The sequence below is a fragment of the Mesocricetus auratus genome, unplaced genomic scaffold (assembly GCF_017639785.1).
Source record: "Mesocricetus auratus isolate SY011 unplaced genomic scaffold, BCM_Maur_2.0 Super-Scaffold_6730, whole genome shotgun sequence".
Classification (NCBI taxonomy): domain Eukaryota; kingdom Metazoa; phylum Chordata; class Mammalia; order Rodentia; family Cricetidae; genus Mesocricetus; species Mesocricetus auratus.
Window position 1 is genome coordinate 25046968 of NW_024429184.1, and position 20730 is coordinate 25067697.

Below are 20730 nucleotides of genomic sequence, written 5' to 3' on the forward strand. Positions count from 1 at the left end.
GCTGGGGAGTGTATTGCATCCTCCACTGCTTTTCCTGCTGCTGCCCTTCCCACTGTACCAGAGGCCACCAGCACTCACCAGGAGTCTCTCAGGCCTTCAGTGCCAGATGGGACTGCAGAGACATCAGTTTATGGACTGAGCAACTACAAGGTTCTTAGCCTCTCCAGCTTATAGGTGACCATTGATGGACTTGCTCAGCCTCTGCTGAATAAGCCACCCTAATGTCCCCATTTTATTATGTACATTCTGTTCCATTACTCTAGAGAACCCTGTCTAATACAGGCACTATGATGTCCAGAGAGTAGAGGGGAAGCTTTTATCTCCTTTATTTAACACCAAAGATCCTCTGCTTCCTATTCATTTCTTAAGTATTTTGAGAGACTCCTGCTGGGGAACCAGTTAGGTGGACTACAGATCTTCATCTTCCTCAGTCTCGTCCCTAGCTCTGTAACAGAAATCCTACTACAGTCTTTCCTGCCCCCAGCCCTCATATACTGTCCATCTCACAGATCTTCCCCACTGTGGTAATACATTATTTATGATTTATTAAAGCTTTTCTCAGGGTTCAGAAAGCAAAGCCAGTCTCAAGCTATAGAGATCAGGCAGTGGTGATACACTCCTTTAATCCCAGCAGCCAGAAGCTAGGAGGTAGTGGTACACACCCTTAACCCCAAGACTCAGGATTAAGAGGTAGATGGATCTCTTATTAGTTCAAGGCCACACTGACTACACAAAATTGATCCAGTCCTAAAAGAAACAGTTCAGCAAAGGTGGTCTCAGCACCTGGGATCACACACCTTTAATCCCAGCATTAGGGAGGTATATAAAACAGGAGCAGGGTCTCAGTGCTGGCATTCAGTTTGAGAGTCAGTCTCTAGCCACATTGAGGAGAGCATAGCAGTCTGAGTGAATCTGAGAAGGAGTGAAGTCGGGAGCAGTCTGAGGAGTGCCCCTTTGGTCTGAGCTGAGGTAGAGGTACCAGATAGTGGCTGGCTGCTTTGCTTTTCTGATCTTCAGCTTGAAGCCCGAACCCCAGTATCTGTCTCTGGGTCTTTTATTTATCATGCTACACCCCACTCAACTCTGAAGGCATACATACCCTGCTAACCCAAAGGCCACTCCTTTCAGGGAAAGCAGACTGACTTCAGATCTTCTCTCCTTCTGCCCCTCCATTCACAGCCCCCTCAATCTCATCCCCAGCTCTGTAGCAGAACATCTGCTGCTGTCTCTCTTTCCTCTCTGACCCCGTCCCCAAGGCCTCGAAGACCTTCTCCAACCTCCATTCCCCAAGCTCATCCCAGTATCCCAACCTCCTACACCAGCAGGCATTCCCTAAATCTCAGGGCCTGAGGACATACCCCCTCAGACTCCTAGCATGACCCCATTCTTAAGTGTCAGTTACCAATATGCAGAAACACATTTTACCTGGTACTCTCAGTGGCTACAACTCTCAGGTCCAAAGAAAATTTCCCACTATGCAACACACAGCCATCATACTCTCCAAAAATGTAGAGAGAAAATAGAAACCAAGGAACAAAACACCCACCCAACAAAGACAAGTCCAAAAAACCAGCACCTAGAACTATAATCGTCCCATTCCCAGATGCCCAGAGGCCAGTATAAAAACAATAATAATAGTCTGGGCAGTATGACTCCATAGAACCCAGCTATCCTACTACAGCAGACCCAACTCCAACAAAGTGAAGCACAAGAAAGGAAGGAAGGAAGGAAGAAAGGAAGGAAGGAAGGGAGGGAGGGAGGGAGGGAGGGAGGGAGGGAGGGAGGGAGGGAGGGAGGGAGGGAGGAAGGGAGGGAGGGAGGAAGGAAGAAAACCCTAAAGCTGCCTGTATGAAGGGGGAATAAAGAAACCCAGGAAAACACGAACAGTGGAAGGAAATGAATATAACTATTTAAGACCTGAAAGTGGAAATTGAATCAATAAAGAAAATCCAAAATGAGGTAATTCTGGAAATGAAAAATTTAGGAATTCAAATAGGAACTACAGAGGCAAGCTTCACCAACAAAATACAAGAGCTAGAAGAGAGAATCTCAGGTGTTGAAGATATGACAGAAGAAATGAATATATTGGTCAAGAAAATGTTAAATCTAAAAAACTCCTGACACAAAACACTCAGGAAAACTAACACCAAATCTAAGAATAATGGTAATAGTGAAAGAAGAATCTCAGCTCAAAGGCCCCAAAAATATTTTCAACAAAATCATAGAAGAAAATTTTCCTAAAGGAGATTCTTATAAAGGTGTAAGAAGCATACAGAACACCAAATCGATTGGACCAGAAAAGGAAGTTCCCTTGGCACATAATTATCAAAACACTAAATATACATATCAAAGAAAGAATATTAAAAGCTGCAAGAAAAAAAGACCAAGTAACAAATAAAGGCAGACTTATCAGAATAATACCTGACTTCTCAATGCAGACACTAAAATCCAGAAGAGCCTGGACAGACATGTTGTAGGCTCTGAGAGACCACAGATGCCAGGCCAGACTACTATACCCAGCAAAATTTTCAATCACAACAGAAGGAGAAAATATTTCATGACAAATAGAGACCCACATCCAGACACTAGTGAGAGACATGAAGGGGTAGGCTCGGATGGGAGAAGTGGAGAAGGACTGGGAAGAGTAGAGGGAGGGGAAACCATAATCAGGATATATTGTATAAGAAAAAAATCTATTCTCAATAAAAGAAAAAATGGGGTTGGATGGCTAGAGAGATAGCTCAGTGGGTAACTGATTGCTGCAAGCATGAGGTCCTGATTAAGATTCTCAGAAACCATAGGAGAGCTGAGTATGGGAGCGCTGCATGTAAGCCCAGTGCTGGCCCAGAGACAGGAGGATCCCAGGGCATTCCTATGCAGCCAGTTTAGCCAAAAAGCAAGCTTGAAGTTCAGTGAGAGACTGTCTCCAAAAGGTGGGAAGGTGAGAAGTGATTGGGGGCCGGGGGAAGGGGACACATGTCAGTGCTAACTTCTGGCCTCTACACACTGACACAGACAAACACACACACACACACACACACACACACACACACACACACTCTTACCAAATGTAGTTGGGCCTCCATACCTACAGGTTCTGCATCCATCTATTCAACTAACTTTGAATAACAATTTGTTGGTAATAACACACATTAGTACTGAACACATGCAGGCATATTTTCATGTGTGTGTGAGTATGTGTATATGGTGTATGTATATGTGTATGTGGCTTCACATGTTTGAATGTGTACTCAAAGATCAGAGGAACTGTCAGCTGTCCTGCTCTATTACTGTCAACCTTTGAGACAGGGTCTCTTTCTGAATCTAGAGTTAGGCTAGTGGTCAGCGAGCCCCAGAACTTCTCCTGTCTCTACTTTGCACCCTACACACACACACACACACACACACACACACACACACAGCACACACACACACACACACACACACACACACAGCACTAGTGTTGCAGACACGCACATTGCCACACACAGTTTTCTGGTGATTTCAACCTGGTCTTTCTAACTTGAGCAGCAGTGCTCTTACCCATTGAACCATCTCTCCAGTCCCCAGATTTTTTTTCTTGTCACTCCGCAGATGATACAGTATAACTATTTATAAAGTATTAGGTGTATGGTGATGCAAATGGATTTCCATGGGCATGTATTAATGGAACTCACATGATGGTGTTGTGTGACACTTTCTGTGCATATGTGAGAGCAAACATGAGCCACTCCAGATAGGAAACCAATGACAAACCGAATAAAGGACACCACGAAAGTCCAACTTGGTGAAGCAATGAGATTTATTGGGGTTACTTAGAGGTACAGAAATGATTCAAAGACAGATGCATCACCAAAACCCACCCAATCATGGGTGAGAGCTCACAATAACCCCAAATCTGGAATTCACTGCAGGACTCGCATGCAGCTAGATGAGTTGGAAAGTGTCCCTTCCAAGTAGCTTAGCTGGTCTTTTGCCTCTCCCAGACAGCTTAGATCATCTGAAAGTGACTCGGCAGCTCTTAGTATTTATATATACTTGGTGGAGGGCGATAGTTTTATCTATTTAGTTTCAGGGACTTCCTGAAACTTTTGAGTTGTTTGTTTCCAGAGTTTAACTTGAATGGGCTTCTTCCCTGTGGTGTAATTTATCACCACGTCCTAAGGAGTTTCCCTCCAAGATAAAGTATTCCAACTTGGAAACTGCTACAGGACAAATGGCTTGGAGACAAGCCTTCTGAAGAATTATGTAATTCAGGTTAAATGAGGTCATTGATGTGTGCCTGACCACATGTAACTAGGGAGAAAGATATCTGGACATGGGTGGGTACAGAGGAAAGAAGGCAAGGACAAAACAAGATGGTGGCCATCGGAAAGTCAGAAGCAGAGGCCTCTGGGAAACCACATCTGCCAGCACCTTGACCTCGGACACTAGAACTGTGAGAGAAGAAATCTCTGCTGATCAAGCCATTTGGTCCACAGTCTTTTGATACAGCAGGTTAGCATTCAACTTGAGCATTCTGCACACTGCCTCAAATGCAGTGTATTCCAAACAGTAGGTAAGCTTTAGTTTAGATCTGGAAACCTAGACAGCTCAGTGGCCCTAGTGCTGAGGGAAAAGATGTTGATTTTAACAGTAGTTGTTTCATAAAATAAAATGAAAAAAATCAATCTTTTTAAACCTCAGATGGTCCAGGCTGGCCTCCAATATGCTATAAAGCTAAGGCCAGCTTTGAATTCTAGGTACTTCCACTTTACTTTCCAAGTGTTTAGATTACAGGCATGTACAAACCACACTTGGAAAAACAGCCATTTTGATATGATACCAATGATAATTAACAGTGTAATTTATGTCCTTCTAAATTTACTACTTGAGTTTTAAAAGAGCTTCTGGTAACCTTTCATTGAGGAAATGAAAGATTATCTTCTAACTAGGACTTTGCAAACAGTTTTTTTAAAATCAGAATAAAGTACAGCCATGCATATATTATTTGGTGTTGATCCGTCAAGTTAACTTTGAAATGATGGGAGGTATAAGGACATATGTGAAGAGAAGTTTCCTAGCACAGAGGATGGATGATGCTCCCTGCAAGGGTCTCTTAGACAAGCTCCATATTATCAATATGTTCCACAATGTTAAATTATCACTTATGTCTCATTAAACTCGGAACACAACCACAGATAAAGGGCCATGTCTTAGGTAAGTCACCTTAGTGGCTGCTGAGATGCCTCTGCCTCTGTGAGTGAAGGATGTGGCCCAGAGAAAAGGCCATACTGTTGAATGCTGTTTGGGCAAATCTGATTGCAGTTGTTATATGTCTTCTAGATAGACAACACGGAGGTTTGTTTTTTTAAACATTATTTAAAAATATTACGTCAAATTACAACCCATGACTGGGTTGCTACTGGGCCACCTTCTCTGGTCTATTGAATACTCGGCCTAGATAACAACTGCTGTCTAGTTTCTAGACAGTGCTGGCTCTCACTGAGGGAAATACAGATGCCTGTCTGTTTTGCTTTTTTTGTGTTATTTTCTCTCTTTTGAGACAAGGGTTCTCTGTAGCTTTGGAGGCTGTGCTGGAACCCGCTTTGTAGACCAGACTGTCCTTGAACTCACTGAGATCTGTCTGCCTCTGCCTCCTGAGTGCTGGGATTAAAGGCATGCACCACCACCACCACCACCACCACCTGGGTTTTATGTTATTTTCTCTGAAGAAATTGTGTGTTTCTCATTTTCATGAGGTATAAGCAGCCCCAAGTTTCTCAGAAATGCTGATTATTTGGGAGAAATTAATGCTTCTTCAAGCTCCTCAGTTATAATATCATGCTACTGAGAAAAGACTTCATTTTGAAGAAGCCCCTGCTTCATGGTAGAGAGGTACAAAACAATGACCAGAAAGCAGAGGAAGGACCGTGGTTCTCTAGCTTACTCACCTCCGCAAACAGACAAAATGCATACACGTATCCCTGTCTTCAGTTTCTCTACCAGAGGAAAGTCAGCGTTCTGAAGAGCATTTCTTACAAGGGGAGATTCCTACAGCTTGGTAAAGAGATCCTATGGGCACTGCTGCCCTTCATTAACTATGGTGGACGCAGAGCAGGTGCAGGGACAGGCGGGAGCATGGCCCTTCATCAGGATGGGTTTGTGTGAATGTGGGCTCTGTGCAGGTGACTTTTATTCAGGTACTCCCAGCTCTACCTAGTCCAAAGCACACCGTGAAGGAAGTCCCCATGTGAACAGCATCCAGGACCCTAACTCTGAATTGCAGCATGTCCACATGTAGCCTCTGTGCGCTTCCTGCGACCTGGGGAAAGTTGATATCAGTTGCTATCATGACAAATTCCTGCAACCTCTTGTATGATGCTGTGTGCATAACTGATGATTAATACATGCAAAAAAAAAAAAGGTGTCTTGTTAGTACAGCTTTGGACAGCTAAATACGGGACGGTGAAAACCCAGTGGGCACTGGGGTGGTTTTCAGCCATACGTTGTCATTTTACAACAGTTTCTGAAGTGCATACAAACCATGAAGAAGGTGGGATTTACGGAATTCTAGGAGAAAATTGACCAGTATATCAGATTGAATAAGATGTAAGCGGCTGGGAAAATGATCCTGGAGTATTTATCAATGGCGTGGGTGTTGATCCTCATGCTCACATAGCTGCCTCTCTGGCTTTTCCTCCCAGAGGCCAGGGTTAGCTGTACCATCATCCTGTCAGGCTTCTCTCCATTCTCAGGCATGTAGCCACTCAGGTCATTCACCTCGCCATCACTGTAGCTGCCATCCAGCATCACTGCTCGGGGCTGGGGCAGTCCGCAGGTGCAGGAGATCTGCAAACACACAGGGGTGCGTGAGCTGAGCACTGTCCCTCACACGCCTGAGAAGGCACTGTGCACGAAGGGCGTTACCCTCTAGCCTCTTTTAGTCTCAGTTTGGGGGAAAAGATAAGGAAAATGATGATGGTGGTCACTGAGCATCCCAAGACAGCTGCAAGCACAGCACTGTATCGGAGAGCTTACCAACAGCCTCCAGGTCGGGGCTGAAGCAGCACCATGATGCTGAGAACTGGGCCATGAACTAACATCTATGTGTTAACTTGTAGGAAAGAGCACACTGTTGTACAGAGACCAACAACACTAGCACTGGCTAGCCCTGTCCTCCATGAAGTCATAATCCCTGAGCTCATACCATGTCCCCTTTGGGGACAGTGGGGACAAACCCAGGGCCTTGCGCATGCTAGAGAAGGGTAGTACACTGAGCTACACCCGTTTTCATTTTTTGTTTGAGACAGTCTTGCTAAGTTACCCAGGCTGGCCTCCAACTTGTGACTCTCCTCCCGAGTAACTGGGTTACAGGTTAGTGACACCACACCTAGACTAAACCCTTCATAAAAAATGTTTACAGATGATGTATTTGGTTGGGACTGGAATAAAGCACTTTGGGAATAGTATATAGTGAGGTGTTGCTATAAGAGAAGGCTCTAAGTCATAGGCTGGAAGGAAAAGGAAGGGCAGGAGGAATGATAAAAAATGATGGGAGACACGAGGTCAATATGAGGGATGTTTCTTAGGATAGAGGACGGTTACCCCTGGAAGGGTCTTTTAAACCACCTCCATATTTGTTAATAGTATGTTCCACAGTGTTAAACTGTCATTAATTTCCCTCCCAGAATTCTCTCACTAAACTGATCACAGCCACAATTAAATGGACCATGTCTTAATTTGGTTTTAGTGGCTGCTGGGATGCACTTGCTGAATGAATGCCTTTGTTGAATGAAGGATGTAAATGTCAAATTTTCATGGCCATGGCTGGAAGTGAGCTGAGAAGAGGGTATCACAGCCTCGTTCTACCTGCCCACAGTCCCAACGGTAGCCCAGTCTATGTCACAGTAAAATCACCTTCTCCCTGAGCTTCCGTTCTTTCCGCTCCTGCACTGTGGTCAGGTAGTTGACGGCTGCGTACTCCAGCACTGAGAGGAACACGAACACGAAGCTGACCCAGAGGTAGATGTCCACGGCTTTGATGTAGGACACTCGGGGCATGGAGGCGTTCACGCCCGTGATGATGGTGGACATGGTCAGCACCGTGGTGATGCCTGCCATGAACCGTGAGAAATAAACACATGCTTGCTTTTGCCAAACACTGTCCCTTGTCCCTCCGTAACTCTGCCTTTTGTTCTGCTTTGGCTTGGATGACCAGACCAGTACCTGCTCCCTTCTGGTGAATACCCTCCTGTCTTTGAGAGCTAGTAATCTCTGCCCCTCCTCTCCGCCTCCCCTGTACACTGGCATATCCATTACAGCACCAATCACCTCCTCTCTGCAGAATGCCCTGGACACTTTGAAGGTATTTCCTTCCATTGATTCAGGAAAGGAGATACAGATATAAGCTATCACATGCTGAAGGAAGTCATGGCATTTATTTCAACACAGTGTCCTTAGTGTCATAAAAATTCTATAATCCTGGGCCTGTCTCTTCCGCTGACAGCCATCCCATACTGGACCTGTGTGTCCCTCCAGCAGGACTACCTTAAGCTCCTTGACATCAGTTTCACCAGGATTGTTTTATTTATAGGAGGCAGATATTGATATGTGAGCACACAGACACCCGGCACGGTAGCCGCTGGAGTAACAGCTAACTGCTGGAGAAATTGCCAAGGATTGCAAATTAGGCTCAGAACATTTGCCTGGAAAACATTAAATCACAGAGGACTGACATCATCCCAAGGGCCAGCTCCAAACCATTTCACTGAAGCCTGGTGGGTCACCGTGTCACTTGCAGCCTGAGCTGCCTGAGCTGCAGCGGTGGCTGTGACTAAGTGGGCTCAGTGTCTAAGATGAGGACATCTGATGGGGTGCTGAGACAGGAAGTGAGGGAGGGTATGAAAACTCAGGGATTCTGACTGAAGATATGAGGGGGCCGGAGTCTTTTCCATTTTAGTAATCCCCTCAAGGGTTCTATTGGAAACATTGTTACAGAATTCATTCTTACTACACACCTGCAGGGAAAGCACCCGAAGATGCGGGAGTAGGAGGTGGGGGGTGGGGGTGGGACACAGGACTGCCCAGGGCTACAGCAAGCTGCTCAGACAGACAGCCACAGGGGCCTGGACAGATTTCCATGTGGCACTTAGATTGTGTGGCGCTACTTGAATCTGTGCCTTGAAGCATTTCCAAGTCACGCTGTGAGGGAGATTACAGGGTCTGCTCGAGACGGGTGGAGGGAATGCCTTGGCTGTTCAGACACGTGCGATACACACCTGAGACGGTCCTTACCTAAGGGAACTCGGGCAGGCACAGCTCTGCGGTCGATCCAGAAGGACACCCAGGACAGCATGACCATCAGGGTGGCTGGGAAATAGGTTTGGAGCAAGAAGAAGAAGATGTGACGGCGCAAAGTGAAGTTGATGTACAGACGGTTGTACCAGCCTGGGGACACAGGAAGAAGGAAGGGATGAGGTTGTACCAGCCTGGGGACACAGGAAGAAGGAAGGGATGAGGTTGTACAGCCTGGGGACACAGGAAGAAGGAATGAGGTTGTACAGCCTGGGGACACAGGAAGAAGGAAGGAATGAGGTTGTACCAGCCTGGGGACACAGGAAGAAGGAGTCAGGTTGTACCAGCCTGGGGACACAGGAAGAAGGAGTCAGGTTGTACCAGCCTGGGGACACAGGAAGAAGGAATGAGGTTGTACCAGCCTGGGGACACAGGAAGAAGGAAGGGATGAGGTTGTACCAGCCTGGGGACACAGGAAGAAGGAGAGAGCTCGCAACATGGCTGCTTGGCTCCTTAGGGAAATAGTTTCATTTGTAGAATCCCAAGTGTCTTAGATCTCACACTGGAACCATAACTTTAACAGTGGCAGTGACGTGTGGTAACCCTCACCAGCTATGTGAACTGTAAGAAATCTCTGTCCCCTTCATAAACACAAAGAGAACCCCTTGAGAAGGTCATGTAAAGTCTTCTGTCCCAAAATAAGGTCCAAGGCCCATCAGCCTTACAGCCACGTGGGAGCTCCTTAGAAGTTCAGATATCTTCAGAAAGTTTAGGACTTTCAGAAGACGGAGACCTAAATGACTAAGCACCAGGGTGAGTGACGTAGCCTCTGAGTTGGACCAGCATGCTAAATCGGATATCAGCGCTCTCTAATGGCTCAGGATGTGCTTACAACGTGGAGGGCCAGCAAGAGAAACTGCAGAGCCTTCTGAGAGGTGAGTGATCAGACCAGAAGCAAGGACAGAGAATGTTAGTCCTTAGCTGTCTACCAGCACAGGCCAGCAGCTGGGGAAGTCTGCAGAGGACAGCCTCAGGCAATAGGAGGCGATGCAGCCAGTGCAGAACTTTGACTCATGCAGTCCCAGCCAGGCCCACATGATGACCAGGGGGCTGGGTGGCAGTGGTGCTCCCAGGGAGACAGAGAACAGCAGTCTGAACTTGTTTGTTGCTATTGAGGAGAGACTGATGAGCATTTCAGGGATGTGCTGCCAGCCTAACTAGGCAATCATCTCAAATAAACCTACTTACGTGGCTTCTCTTTGAGCTCTGACTAATGTTTTCCAGGGAACTATCTCTGATACATTGGTGGATCAAAAATTACCTTCAAGACAGGCAGTGGTGGCACATGCCTTTAATCCCAGCATTCAGGAGGCAGAAACAGGTGGATTTCTGTGAGTTACAGGCCAGCCTGGTTGGTAGAGCGAGTTCCAGGACAGGCTCCAAAGCTACACAGAGAAACCCTGTCTCAAAAAACAAACAAACTACCTTCAAAGCTAGTTGCTTTGGAGCATACCTATAACCCTAGCACTGGTGATACTGAGCCAGAGGCCTGGTCTGGATACATAGGATGAGTTCAGCAGCTGGGATGCATCGTGCATAATAAATTCAACAGCCTGGATAATAGTGTATAATGAGTTCACCAGCCTAGACACATAGTATATAATGAGTCCACAAGCCTGTTTACATAGTGTTCAGGGTAGCATGGACAATGGAGTGAGACCCTGTCTCAAAGGAAAACAAGTCCCCCTACCTGATGCATACCACCCACTAGACTTCATTCAGGACTCTGGTGTTCTGCTTCAAAGCTCTGTTCACTTGGTGTGACAACCAAAACACACGCTTTCCTAATAGAGCCTGGACCATCTGGTGAAGACAATCCCTCCCCGGCACTCACCGAGTGCTCCGAGCTCACCTGTACTGCTGTAGAAGGCTAGTTTTGTGGTGGTGTGGAACTCCTGGATGAGGAACTGCGAGAGGGAGATCCTCTCGTCTGTCTTTAAGGAATCGTTGCCTTTTTTCCAGTAGAGCATGAGGTCATCTTCTGTGTAGGCATCTGGGAAGATGAGAGCCATGTCAGGCAGGGGCGACAGGTAAGCCAGGCCTGCCTGTGGGACCGTGTGACACTGTGTCCTAAGCCACACAGACTACTTGGCTTGGGGTAAGATAGAAAACTGCAAACTAAACAATACAGACGAATTCCAGTTCATCCCAGTTTCTCAAAAGTTATCAGAGCAAGGCTTCCAAGTCCAAGGGCTCACGGTCCCAACAAAAAGCCTGACCCTAAATCCAGCTGCCATAGCTGCAAATGATAGTGCTGCTTGTAGGGTGGAGACAGTTCAATACTGACAAGATTTCACACGGTCCGCCTATTTTCTCAAAAGTTATCAGAGCAAGGCTTCCAAGTCCAAGGGCTCACAGTCCCAACAAAAAGCCTGACCCTAAATCCAGCTGCCATAGCTGCAAATGATAGTGCTGCCTGTAGGGTGGAGACAGTTCAATACTGACAAGATTTCACACGCTCCGCCTATAGCCTAGCACCCAATCAGCTCTTTCTTCTCTTGCACAGGGTAATGATTCATCACTTGAGGACTAGGTCATGGCTCACGCTCAGGCAGCACAAGTGAAGAAGGGGCTTATCCTCAGGCCAGTTGTGTCTGTTTCCCCAGAATCTGTTGGACAACCTCCCAGGGGCTGCATGTGCCCAGCACACACCCTTTGGGTGAGGCCACTGAGCCCAACTGCACAAGCATGTGTGCTGGACATAACTGAGGCGAAACCTCTTGGAGCTGCAGGTAGCACCTGCCTATGTGTGATCTGCTCTTCAAGTCCCACTAAGCCTTGACTGTGTGACAGGAGACCTCACATGTCAACTGGCTGGGTCTGGTACACATGCATTGAACCCGACACTAACCCGTGAAGGTGTTTTCTAGCATGTCCATCACCAGGCTTTGGGTAAAGGAGATTGTCCCAGGTCACCCGGGAGAGCCTGGCCCCAGGGGTGAAAGACAGGAAGAGCAGAGCAGAGTTCCCGGGAGAACTGTCACCTGCCACAGAGAAGTGTTTAGAAATGCTGGCGCCAGGCTGCACCTACTCACAGCTTTCGATTTCCAGGGAGCAGGTCTGCGTGTCCAGGGGAAACCTGCTGAAGTCCATGTTGCACATTGCCGTCACTGTGACTCTAGAAACAAAAAGACACATGGTTTCAGCCCTTGCTGGGGACAGAGTCAAAACGATGAAGCAGACAGAAAAGGCCCTGCTTCCTGGCTCCAGTTCCTAAGCAACATAATGACATCAAGAAAGATCCTTAGGCGTCACACGCTCTTCAGAGTCCTCTCAAGTATTCGTGTTTAACATTAGGATCTGTACAAGAAAAAACGAAGATCTCTGCTATCACCAGCCCATTCCAAGGATCTGGAGATGTAATGCTGTCAGTCAGTTGAACAATGTAAAAGACACACACACACACACACACACACACAAACACACACACACACATTTTTAATTTATTTAAATGATTGTTGAAAGAAATGAGTATATCCTAAATAGAAGTATCCAGATACTTGATTCACTAATAACTACTCAAAGTTCACTGCTTCTTGATGATATTAGCACGCTTTACCGTTAGCTGCTCTTCTGCGGTTGGTGGTATCCACTGTTCTGTGAGGTAGAACACTGCAGAGCAGTGGAACCAGGCCTGACACTGGTGAGTGGTGACAGCCTGAGACCAGAGAGGCCGTAGGCCCAGGGGAAAACTTGCTATTACTATTATGATAAAGGAACACAGCAATAAAATGACTCCTGCGGACATTCTGCTGTACCCGGAGATCAGGGCCTCACTCAGTCCTCACTGGAGAAGCTTGCAGTGACAGGAGTTGACAGAGTCCCACCAACAATGTACAGACAGAGACAGACCTTGGGTCACTTAGCCCTAAAAGGAATGTGTGGTGATAGGTTCTTTATGATTTAATAAGCTTGCCTGAAGAATCAGCATGCAAAGCTAGCCACAGCCATAGAAGCCGAGTGGTGGTAGCAGGACTCAGGAGACAGAGGCAGATGGATCTCTGTGAGTTCAAGGCCACCCAGGGCTACACCAGAGTGAACCAGTCTAAAAGGGAAACAGAGATCATGATTTAATCCCAGCACTAGAGAGTCTATAAGGAAGAATCAGAGGTCTCATGTGAGATTCCATTTCTAGTCACAAAGAAGACAGGATCTCCTCTCCAGCTTTGGCAGGGGTAAGAGCTTGAACTACCATATCTGTCTCTGGGTTTCTATTATTCATGCTACAGGGATGTCTTTATCAAACACCCTCACCTCCCCACCCCCAGCCCACCCCCTCACGCACGCACTCAAGGCTCCTCAGGTAACTATGCAGAAGACATTATAAGAGGCAGAGTGCTGGGTGACTCCAAGGAAATAGTATTTTCTAGTCATAACAGAGCAGATGCACATGGGAGTTAACAGAGACCATGACCGCCTGCACAAGGCCTGCGCAGATGCAAACCAGACAAAGCCCCAGCACTGAGAGGGAAGAGGGCAGAGTGTCCCACCCTACCTGCGAGGAAACTCACAGCTGACGTCTGCTAGGAACGGGAAAATCAGTTTTCTCCAACGGAGTGCCACTGAGATGTCAGCCACTCGTCAGGGCAGGCCCCTTACCCAGGCACAGGTGGCCAACACAAATGCACTCTAGGTATTTCATGCACTTTTTGTTTCATTTTGGTAGTTTCTGTCTTATTGGATTTTGTTTTGATTTTATGGTTACTGTTTTGTTTTTAGAGAGAAAGAACATGAAGTTGGGTGGGTCGGGAGGTGGGGAGGATCCAAGAGGAGCTGCAGCAGGGAAAGAATATGACCAAAATACATTGTATGGAATGGGTTTTTAAAAAATAAAAGCAAGTAAACAGTGGCTGGAGAGATGGCTCAGCAGTTAAGAGCACTGACTGTTCTTCCACAGGATCCAGGTTCAATTCCTAGCACACACATGGTAGCTGTTCTTGTGCAAAGACCTCCGTAGGGGGCAGAGTGCACTGGCAGGCAGCTCAGCACTCCAAGACATCTGAGTTCCTGAGGAGAGTTTTGAGATCTCTCCCTCCCCCTCCCCCTCCCTCTTCTTCCTCCCCCTCTCCCCTCCCCCTTCTCCCTCTTCCCTCTCCCCCTCCATCCCCCTTCCTTCCTTTCTATTTTTCCTCTTTTGGCAGTACTGTGAGACCCAGGGCCTCATACTTGCTAGACAAGTATGTCACTGAGCTGCACACTCCCAGTCTTAGATTTTATTCTTGGCATTGCAAACGTGACATTCAGAATGTCATTGTCATCAGGTAATCCAGAGTCCCATGGTGTTTCAGGATAGAAACTATGTTGGCCAGACAAGGCAAACAAATCTATTTAAACCTAAGTTCTAAACATGGGACTCAGACAGAGGAAGGCCTGTGTATATATATATTTGATTTCCCAAATATATATAAACTTTTTTTTTAATTAGGCAAACTTTCAGACTGCAAAGTGGTCAACGGCACTGGCTGCTCTTGCAGAGGGCCTGAATTTGACTCCCAGTACCCACAAAGTGGCTACCAACAGTCTGTAACTTCAGGCCTAGGGAATGTGGCTCCCTCTGGCCTTTGCAGGTACCCGTGCAACCAAAACACCCAAATACATAACGCACATTTTAAAACATTTCATTGATTGAACTTTTAAAAATGAAAATATTCAGGTAAGGCCTGAGCTCTCGGTGCCAGGCTGCCTTTGTCCCCACCTGAGGCTGTACAGGACTTTCCCATCTGGCTGTACCCGAAGCATGACGTTGTCTGTGGTGGTGTCGTGGATGAAGGAGCGCTTGGAGTGCACAAAGAACATGTCAGGAACCCAGATCTTCTTCACAAGCCGGCCATCGAAGGTCATGCTGAGATTGTTAGTGCTCGGAAAAGATAGCCTCTCATCTTTCCAATAGTGCCGCAGGTAGAGGGTCATGGTGAAGTCCTATAGGGGGAGGCAGAGCAGAAAGCAGATAGCCCCCCACTTGGGAGCCATCAGTAGTGGGGATGCAACTGAAGCCAGTGGGCTGCCCAGTGCCACTGGAGAAGGCAGAGAGGAACCCAACAAGGGGCCAAGAGCAGACCGCCCTGAACTCGACCCACCCATGACATCCACCATCTCCATGACAGCTGCTCCGCTGACACCAGCCACTCAAGCTGAAAGCGCCAGGATCAGAGAGCCTCAGCTGGGGAAGCCCAGTCCAGCCCCCGGGCCCTGAGCTGGGGGGACCTGGGCTGTGTTCATCACTGCCTCCTGGAGAACGCTGTGGGCTAGTGCTGTCGCAGTGGCTTGCTCGAGGACACCGTGCCAGTGGTTGCTTCCCTGTCTCTCTGTCACCCGTCTTAGCATTTTCTGGCAGTAGTCCCCAAGTACACACTGGGCTAGAATACGTCTTTCTGGCCTGCTCCTCACAGGTTCCAAGCCAAGAAGACTTTTAAAAAGTTCCCTAACTTGTAAATGCTCCCCACCCCCACCCATGCTACCTTTAAATTTTTGAGATCGTGTAGCCCAGGTTGGCAAGGAGCTTCCTATATAGAAGATCCAAGGTAAACCTCCTTCCGCCTCTTGGGTGTTGACCTGAAGACATGCACCCCCATGCCTAGCTGGCAACATTTTTTTATTGGATCACACTGAAAAGCAAAAAGGAATAGTCCCGCTCTTCCAGGTTTCCAGAACAAGACATAGACCCTGCAGAAATACAAGGACCTACGTCTCACAAGGTGCCCATGGTGGAGCATAAAGACCAAGTTTGTCACCTGACTCTATCTCACACCAACTTGGAACTATGGACAAACGACAAGACGTCCGTGAGTTGTCTGTGCAGTGGGTGTGACAGTTCCTGTCTGTCAAGGAGTAATGAGAGAAGTTGGTAGTGCAGAGCTTCTGGCCAGGCAGGTTCACCTAAGCCCCCATTGCCCAGAGTCCCAGTCAGAGAAGCACTCACCATGTCCACCTCTGAGATGCTGTCCAAACTCTCCACTTGTACATCCACACCCACAGGGATGGCCGGGCCTGGGGACGGCATGACAGGGGCTCACTCGTTTGTTCTCTGTGTTCTTTCTTCTTTGCCCCCCCCTCCCTTCCTCCCTCCCTCTCCCTTCCTCCCTCCCTCCTTGTCTTCCTCCCTTTCTTTTTTTATTTCTGATAGAGCTTTGTTATGTAGCCCAGGCTGATCTCAAGCTCTCAATCCTCCTGCCTCAGCATCCAAAGTGCTAGGATTATAGGAGTACGCCATCACACCCAGCTGAGCATTCCTTCTTTTTACTTGAACATCTGCTATGGAAGAGGCACGCAAAGGTGTGCCAGCCATGTCAGAGCCAAGCATTTGAAGGTTTTGTCATGCTCACCTGCAGTCAAATGAGAAGTGAAAGAACATATTCATGGGATATCTCCATGCCCCGCCCTAAGCAATAAGAGTGCTTTGTCCTTTGTGGGATGAGGTTAGGTTATTTATTTTATGTATACAAGTGTTTTGCCTGCAGGAATGCTTAGTGTCCATGGAAGGCAGAAGAGGGCATCGGATCCCCAAGGGCTAGAGTTATAGACCATTATGAGCTTCCCTGTGTGATGGGAGATGTCATTCTGTAACTCTGTCTCTCTTATTGGTTGTTGATAAAGCACTGTTGGCTAATAGGGAAGCAAGACAGGTGGGACTAGGAATCGAGGAGGATTCTGGGAAAGAGAGACACAGCCAGACACCATGTAGGCCACCAGAGGAGTAAGAGGTCCAGACCCTTTTCTCTGGTAAGAGAAATATTTACATTAACAAATATGGGTTAAATACTTAATTCAGAGCTAGGTAGTAAGAAACCAAGCAAATGGCCAACAGCTTTATAATTAATATAGTGTCTTGTGTGTTATTTGAGGGTTCAGACAGCGCAGCAGGGCCCAGGCGACTGGTGGGGAAAATACACTCTACCTATGGTGTCAGAAATAGGATATGAATTTCCTCATAGAATGACAAAAGCTTAAAAGGGATTTTAGAAACAAAAGAGCAGAGAGAAGCAAGGCTTCTTGGTAGCAGCATTTTTCTCAGGTGGGCTCTGTTTTGCTAGAGACAAGCAGAGACTCACATGGCTCACTTAAGGGAGTCTTCCTGATTCAGCATAAGCAAACAAAAAAACCAAAAAACAAAAAACAAATGAAAACTCAGCAAGGTTCTTTTAAGAGCCTCTGTTAACAACTGAATGGTGTATACAAGCATCTGACAGTGGCAGTGACCATATCTCCAAGCCGGCACCATGCTGCTGGATGTCAGCATAGACTGAGGTAGTGAGCTGGAGTCAAGCTTATGCCTGCCATGTTGGAAAGCCAGCAACTGTTTCTTTAGCCTATATAAGACATGTGGCCAGAAAAAACAAAGTTTTACAGTAAAATCAGATTCAGATGAAGAAAAATATAGGTAGACTTAGGAGAGTAAAATAGGAAACAAGATATTGGAACAAATAAAAAGAAAGTAGCTGCCTTTAATCCCAGCACTTCAGAGGCAGAGGCAGAGGCAAAGGCAGAGGCAAAGGCAGGTAGATTTCCAAAGAGATACCCTGTCTCAGAGAAAAATAAATAAAAGTAAAAGAAATAGAGTAATATAAATTTTCCACATAAAGATGGAAAATACACAGAAAGTCTGGATACTATTGTGTTTTTCAGTTGTCCAGTGGCTAAGGAAGGAACAACTGCTGAAATATATTTGATTATAAATACTGCTGAATTAATCCAACTTTGACTTCTAACTTTAATTATAAGGACCGATTACTTGGGGAAAGACTTTTTGTTGATGTTTCCACAGAAAATGGAAAGCTGTAGATTCCTTCCAGGCTTCTGTGGTTTGATGAACCAAGGCCCCCGGAAACAGTGGCCCAGGTGTTCCAGCATCTAAAACAGCTGAGATGATACAGCCTTAAGGACTACAAAAAAGGACTTAGCCAGGTTTCTGAGTTTTGTCATGATTCCCATGGTATGGACAGTGCCCCCATCAGCAGGAAGCAGTTTGGAATGAGAAACGTCCAAATTCCCAAATATTGTTTATAAATCTTTGTTTTCATTTGATTGGGGTTGCTTATAATTGGTTAATGACCACAACCAATCTCTTTTTAAAGGTAAAAGGGGATTATGGTATGGAAATGAATACTTTTATTAGTATGGTTTTTCATTTATTGATACAAATTCAAGGTCAATTTTGTGATATGTGTATTTCTCCTCTTGATTAAGTATTATGTTTATACTGCTCTTTTAAAATGTAATACATAATTTAATACAGATTATAGATAGTTACTTATAATAGTCAGAATTTAGAGTTAGGTTAGTTAGGTTTTCTAGATATAAACCTAACTAGATTGTCTTCAAACTTTTCAAAGACCTTCAGAAAATGGCATTTAAAATGGTTTAGGGTTTTTCTTGACAATGAGAAATGTCTGCTTCTGGCAGCACCAATTATGTCTGAGAGGAAGATGGGCATCGAAGAAACTCATTATGGAGTTTGCTTTCAACATGGCAAGATTAGCCATTTGGGCAAGAAACTGCTCTTGCCTAGACTGTTTGACTATTGCTGTATAATCTGGACATGCAGGACCAACAGAAAAGTCATTACTGAATTTGGACAGTCTTAAAGGATTCCTACTTCACATGCAGGACACAGAAAAATGACTGACAGACTGTCAATGCAGATGGACAGTTTGAAATTTCCTGCTTTGCTGAGAAGTCTTCCAGATACACTGTGGCCTCTGGGCTGAAGTTAGATGCCCAACATTACAGCGGAACTTCAGGTGACTGTCCAGGCAGTAAGATGTCTACTGTCAATCCTAGTGTTTATATATTATCCTTCTGTGGACTTTGATGGAGTTGAAGACAGATAGTTATAATTATAGTTTTCCTTAGTTATGATAAAAGATTAGCTACATATAAGACTTTAGACTCACACAGATAGGAGAGATTATAAAATATTTTCTTTAAATCTTACTAAATGTTAATAGACAAAATATTATAACTATAGTTCTTACTTGATAACTGTTGATGTTATATATAATTTGACTATGTTAAAGTTAAAACCTTGAGTCGAATTCCCAAAACCCACATGAGGGAAAGAGTCAACTTCCACAAGTGGTCTTTGATCTCCACATATTTTGTGATTTGCACACCACACCATCCCAAAATACCTACATAAATGTTAAAGAGAGAGAGACAGACAGACAGACACACACACACACACACACACACACACACACACACACACACACGGAGAGACAGGCAGACAGACACACAGAGAGAGACAGACAGACAGACACACAGAGGAGGGAGGGAGGGAGGGAAGGAGAGAGAGAGACAGACAGACACACACACAGAGGGAGGGAGGGAGGGAGGGGAGACAGACAGACAGACAGACACTCACACAGAGGAGGGAGGGAGGAGGGAGAGAGAGAGAGAGAGAGAGAGAGAGAGAGAGAGAGAGAGAGAGAGAGAGAGAGAGAGAGAGAGAGAGAGAGAGAGACCCCTTTGACAGAGGGCTGAAATCTGGCAGCTGTTAAGCCTCCACCTCCGTTCCCCCTCTGCAGTGACCCTGGCTTTCTCAAGCTATTTTCATTTCATTAAACCCAGCAGACAGGACTCTGATGTGTAAGTGGAGCTCATCTGCCACCGCCCCCCCCGCATGGTTGTTGCATGGGATTTCAGCGCATCCTCAGGACGCAGCCCTGGTCGCATCTGTCTTCCTGTGGCAGCTCCGTCTCACTGACCTTCAGTGAGCTTCTCTCGAGCTCTGCTTTGGGACAGCTGGCTGCCCTTGCCTGGCTACACGACAGCAGGTTCTCCGGCAATGCCCGGCAGAGCCAGGGGCGTGAAGGCCAGATGCTCAGAAGGTGCTCAGCCCAGGCAGATACGATAAACGGATGTGGGTGCAGACGAAGAACCCAGGAAAGAAGACGAGCCCCCGCCCCACCCTGAGCGCACATCTCATACCTCCGAAGCCAGGCCTCATGCTGAAATCATGGTCATCTATCCTGAGCAGCTGCTCTGACTTGGTGAGAGGCGACTTGGTTATGTCGGAGCTTCGTTTCAGAATTGGGCTGCCACAGAAGGAAAGCAGGTTGGTCAAACACGCTAACCAAGCCTGGTCAGAGCCACAGCCATCTGCGTTCTTCCTGCTCTTGGCAGGTTTCCTAGGGCGTGCTTTCTCTTCTAAGAACCACTCAACTGCACCTCTTCCTTTTCCAACTTCTGGAAAAGGAAACTGACCTGGAAGTTCCAAGATTGCAGCCCCCCAGCCACATGGAGGGGCTTCTCCAGCAACAATGCCTCCCTGCCGCTGACATCCTGATCAGCATCTGGGAGCTGGTAGTTTGTTTTTAATTTAAGGGGCTGGAAACTGGTACTTTTAAAAGTTATCCAAGGCTGGATAACTACACCCGTAGCTCGGTGGTAGAATGT

At 46.5% G+C, this 20730-nt stretch overlaps 1 protein-coding gene across 1 annotated transcript in view; it reads right to left on the reverse strand.

Moving 5' to 3' along the window:
• Window positions 1–5627: 5627 nt before the first annotated feature.
• Window positions 5628–20730, reverse strand: part of Gabrr1 (gamma-aminobutyric acid type A receptor subunit rho1) — a 31855-nt gene continuing 16752 nt past the window's right edge. The window contains exons 3-10 of the mRNA XM_040740457.1: window positions 20263–20369; window positions 16256–16323; window positions 15032–15255; window positions 12372–12454; window positions 11189–11329; window positions 9277–9429; window positions 7900–8096; window positions 5628–6831 (exon numbers count right to left, since the gene is read on the reverse strand). Coding sequence (XP_040596391.1) covers window positions 6553–6831; window positions 7900–8096; window positions 9277–9429; window positions 11189–11329; window positions 12372–12454; window positions 15032–15255; window positions 16256–16323; window positions 20263–20369 — 1252 coding nt within the window. The 3' untranslated portion in view covers window positions 5628–6552. The remainder of the gene's footprint in view (window positions 6832–7899; window positions 8097–9276; window positions 9430–11188; window positions 11330–12371; window positions 12455–15031; window positions 15256–16255; window positions 16324–20262; window positions 20370–20730) is intronic.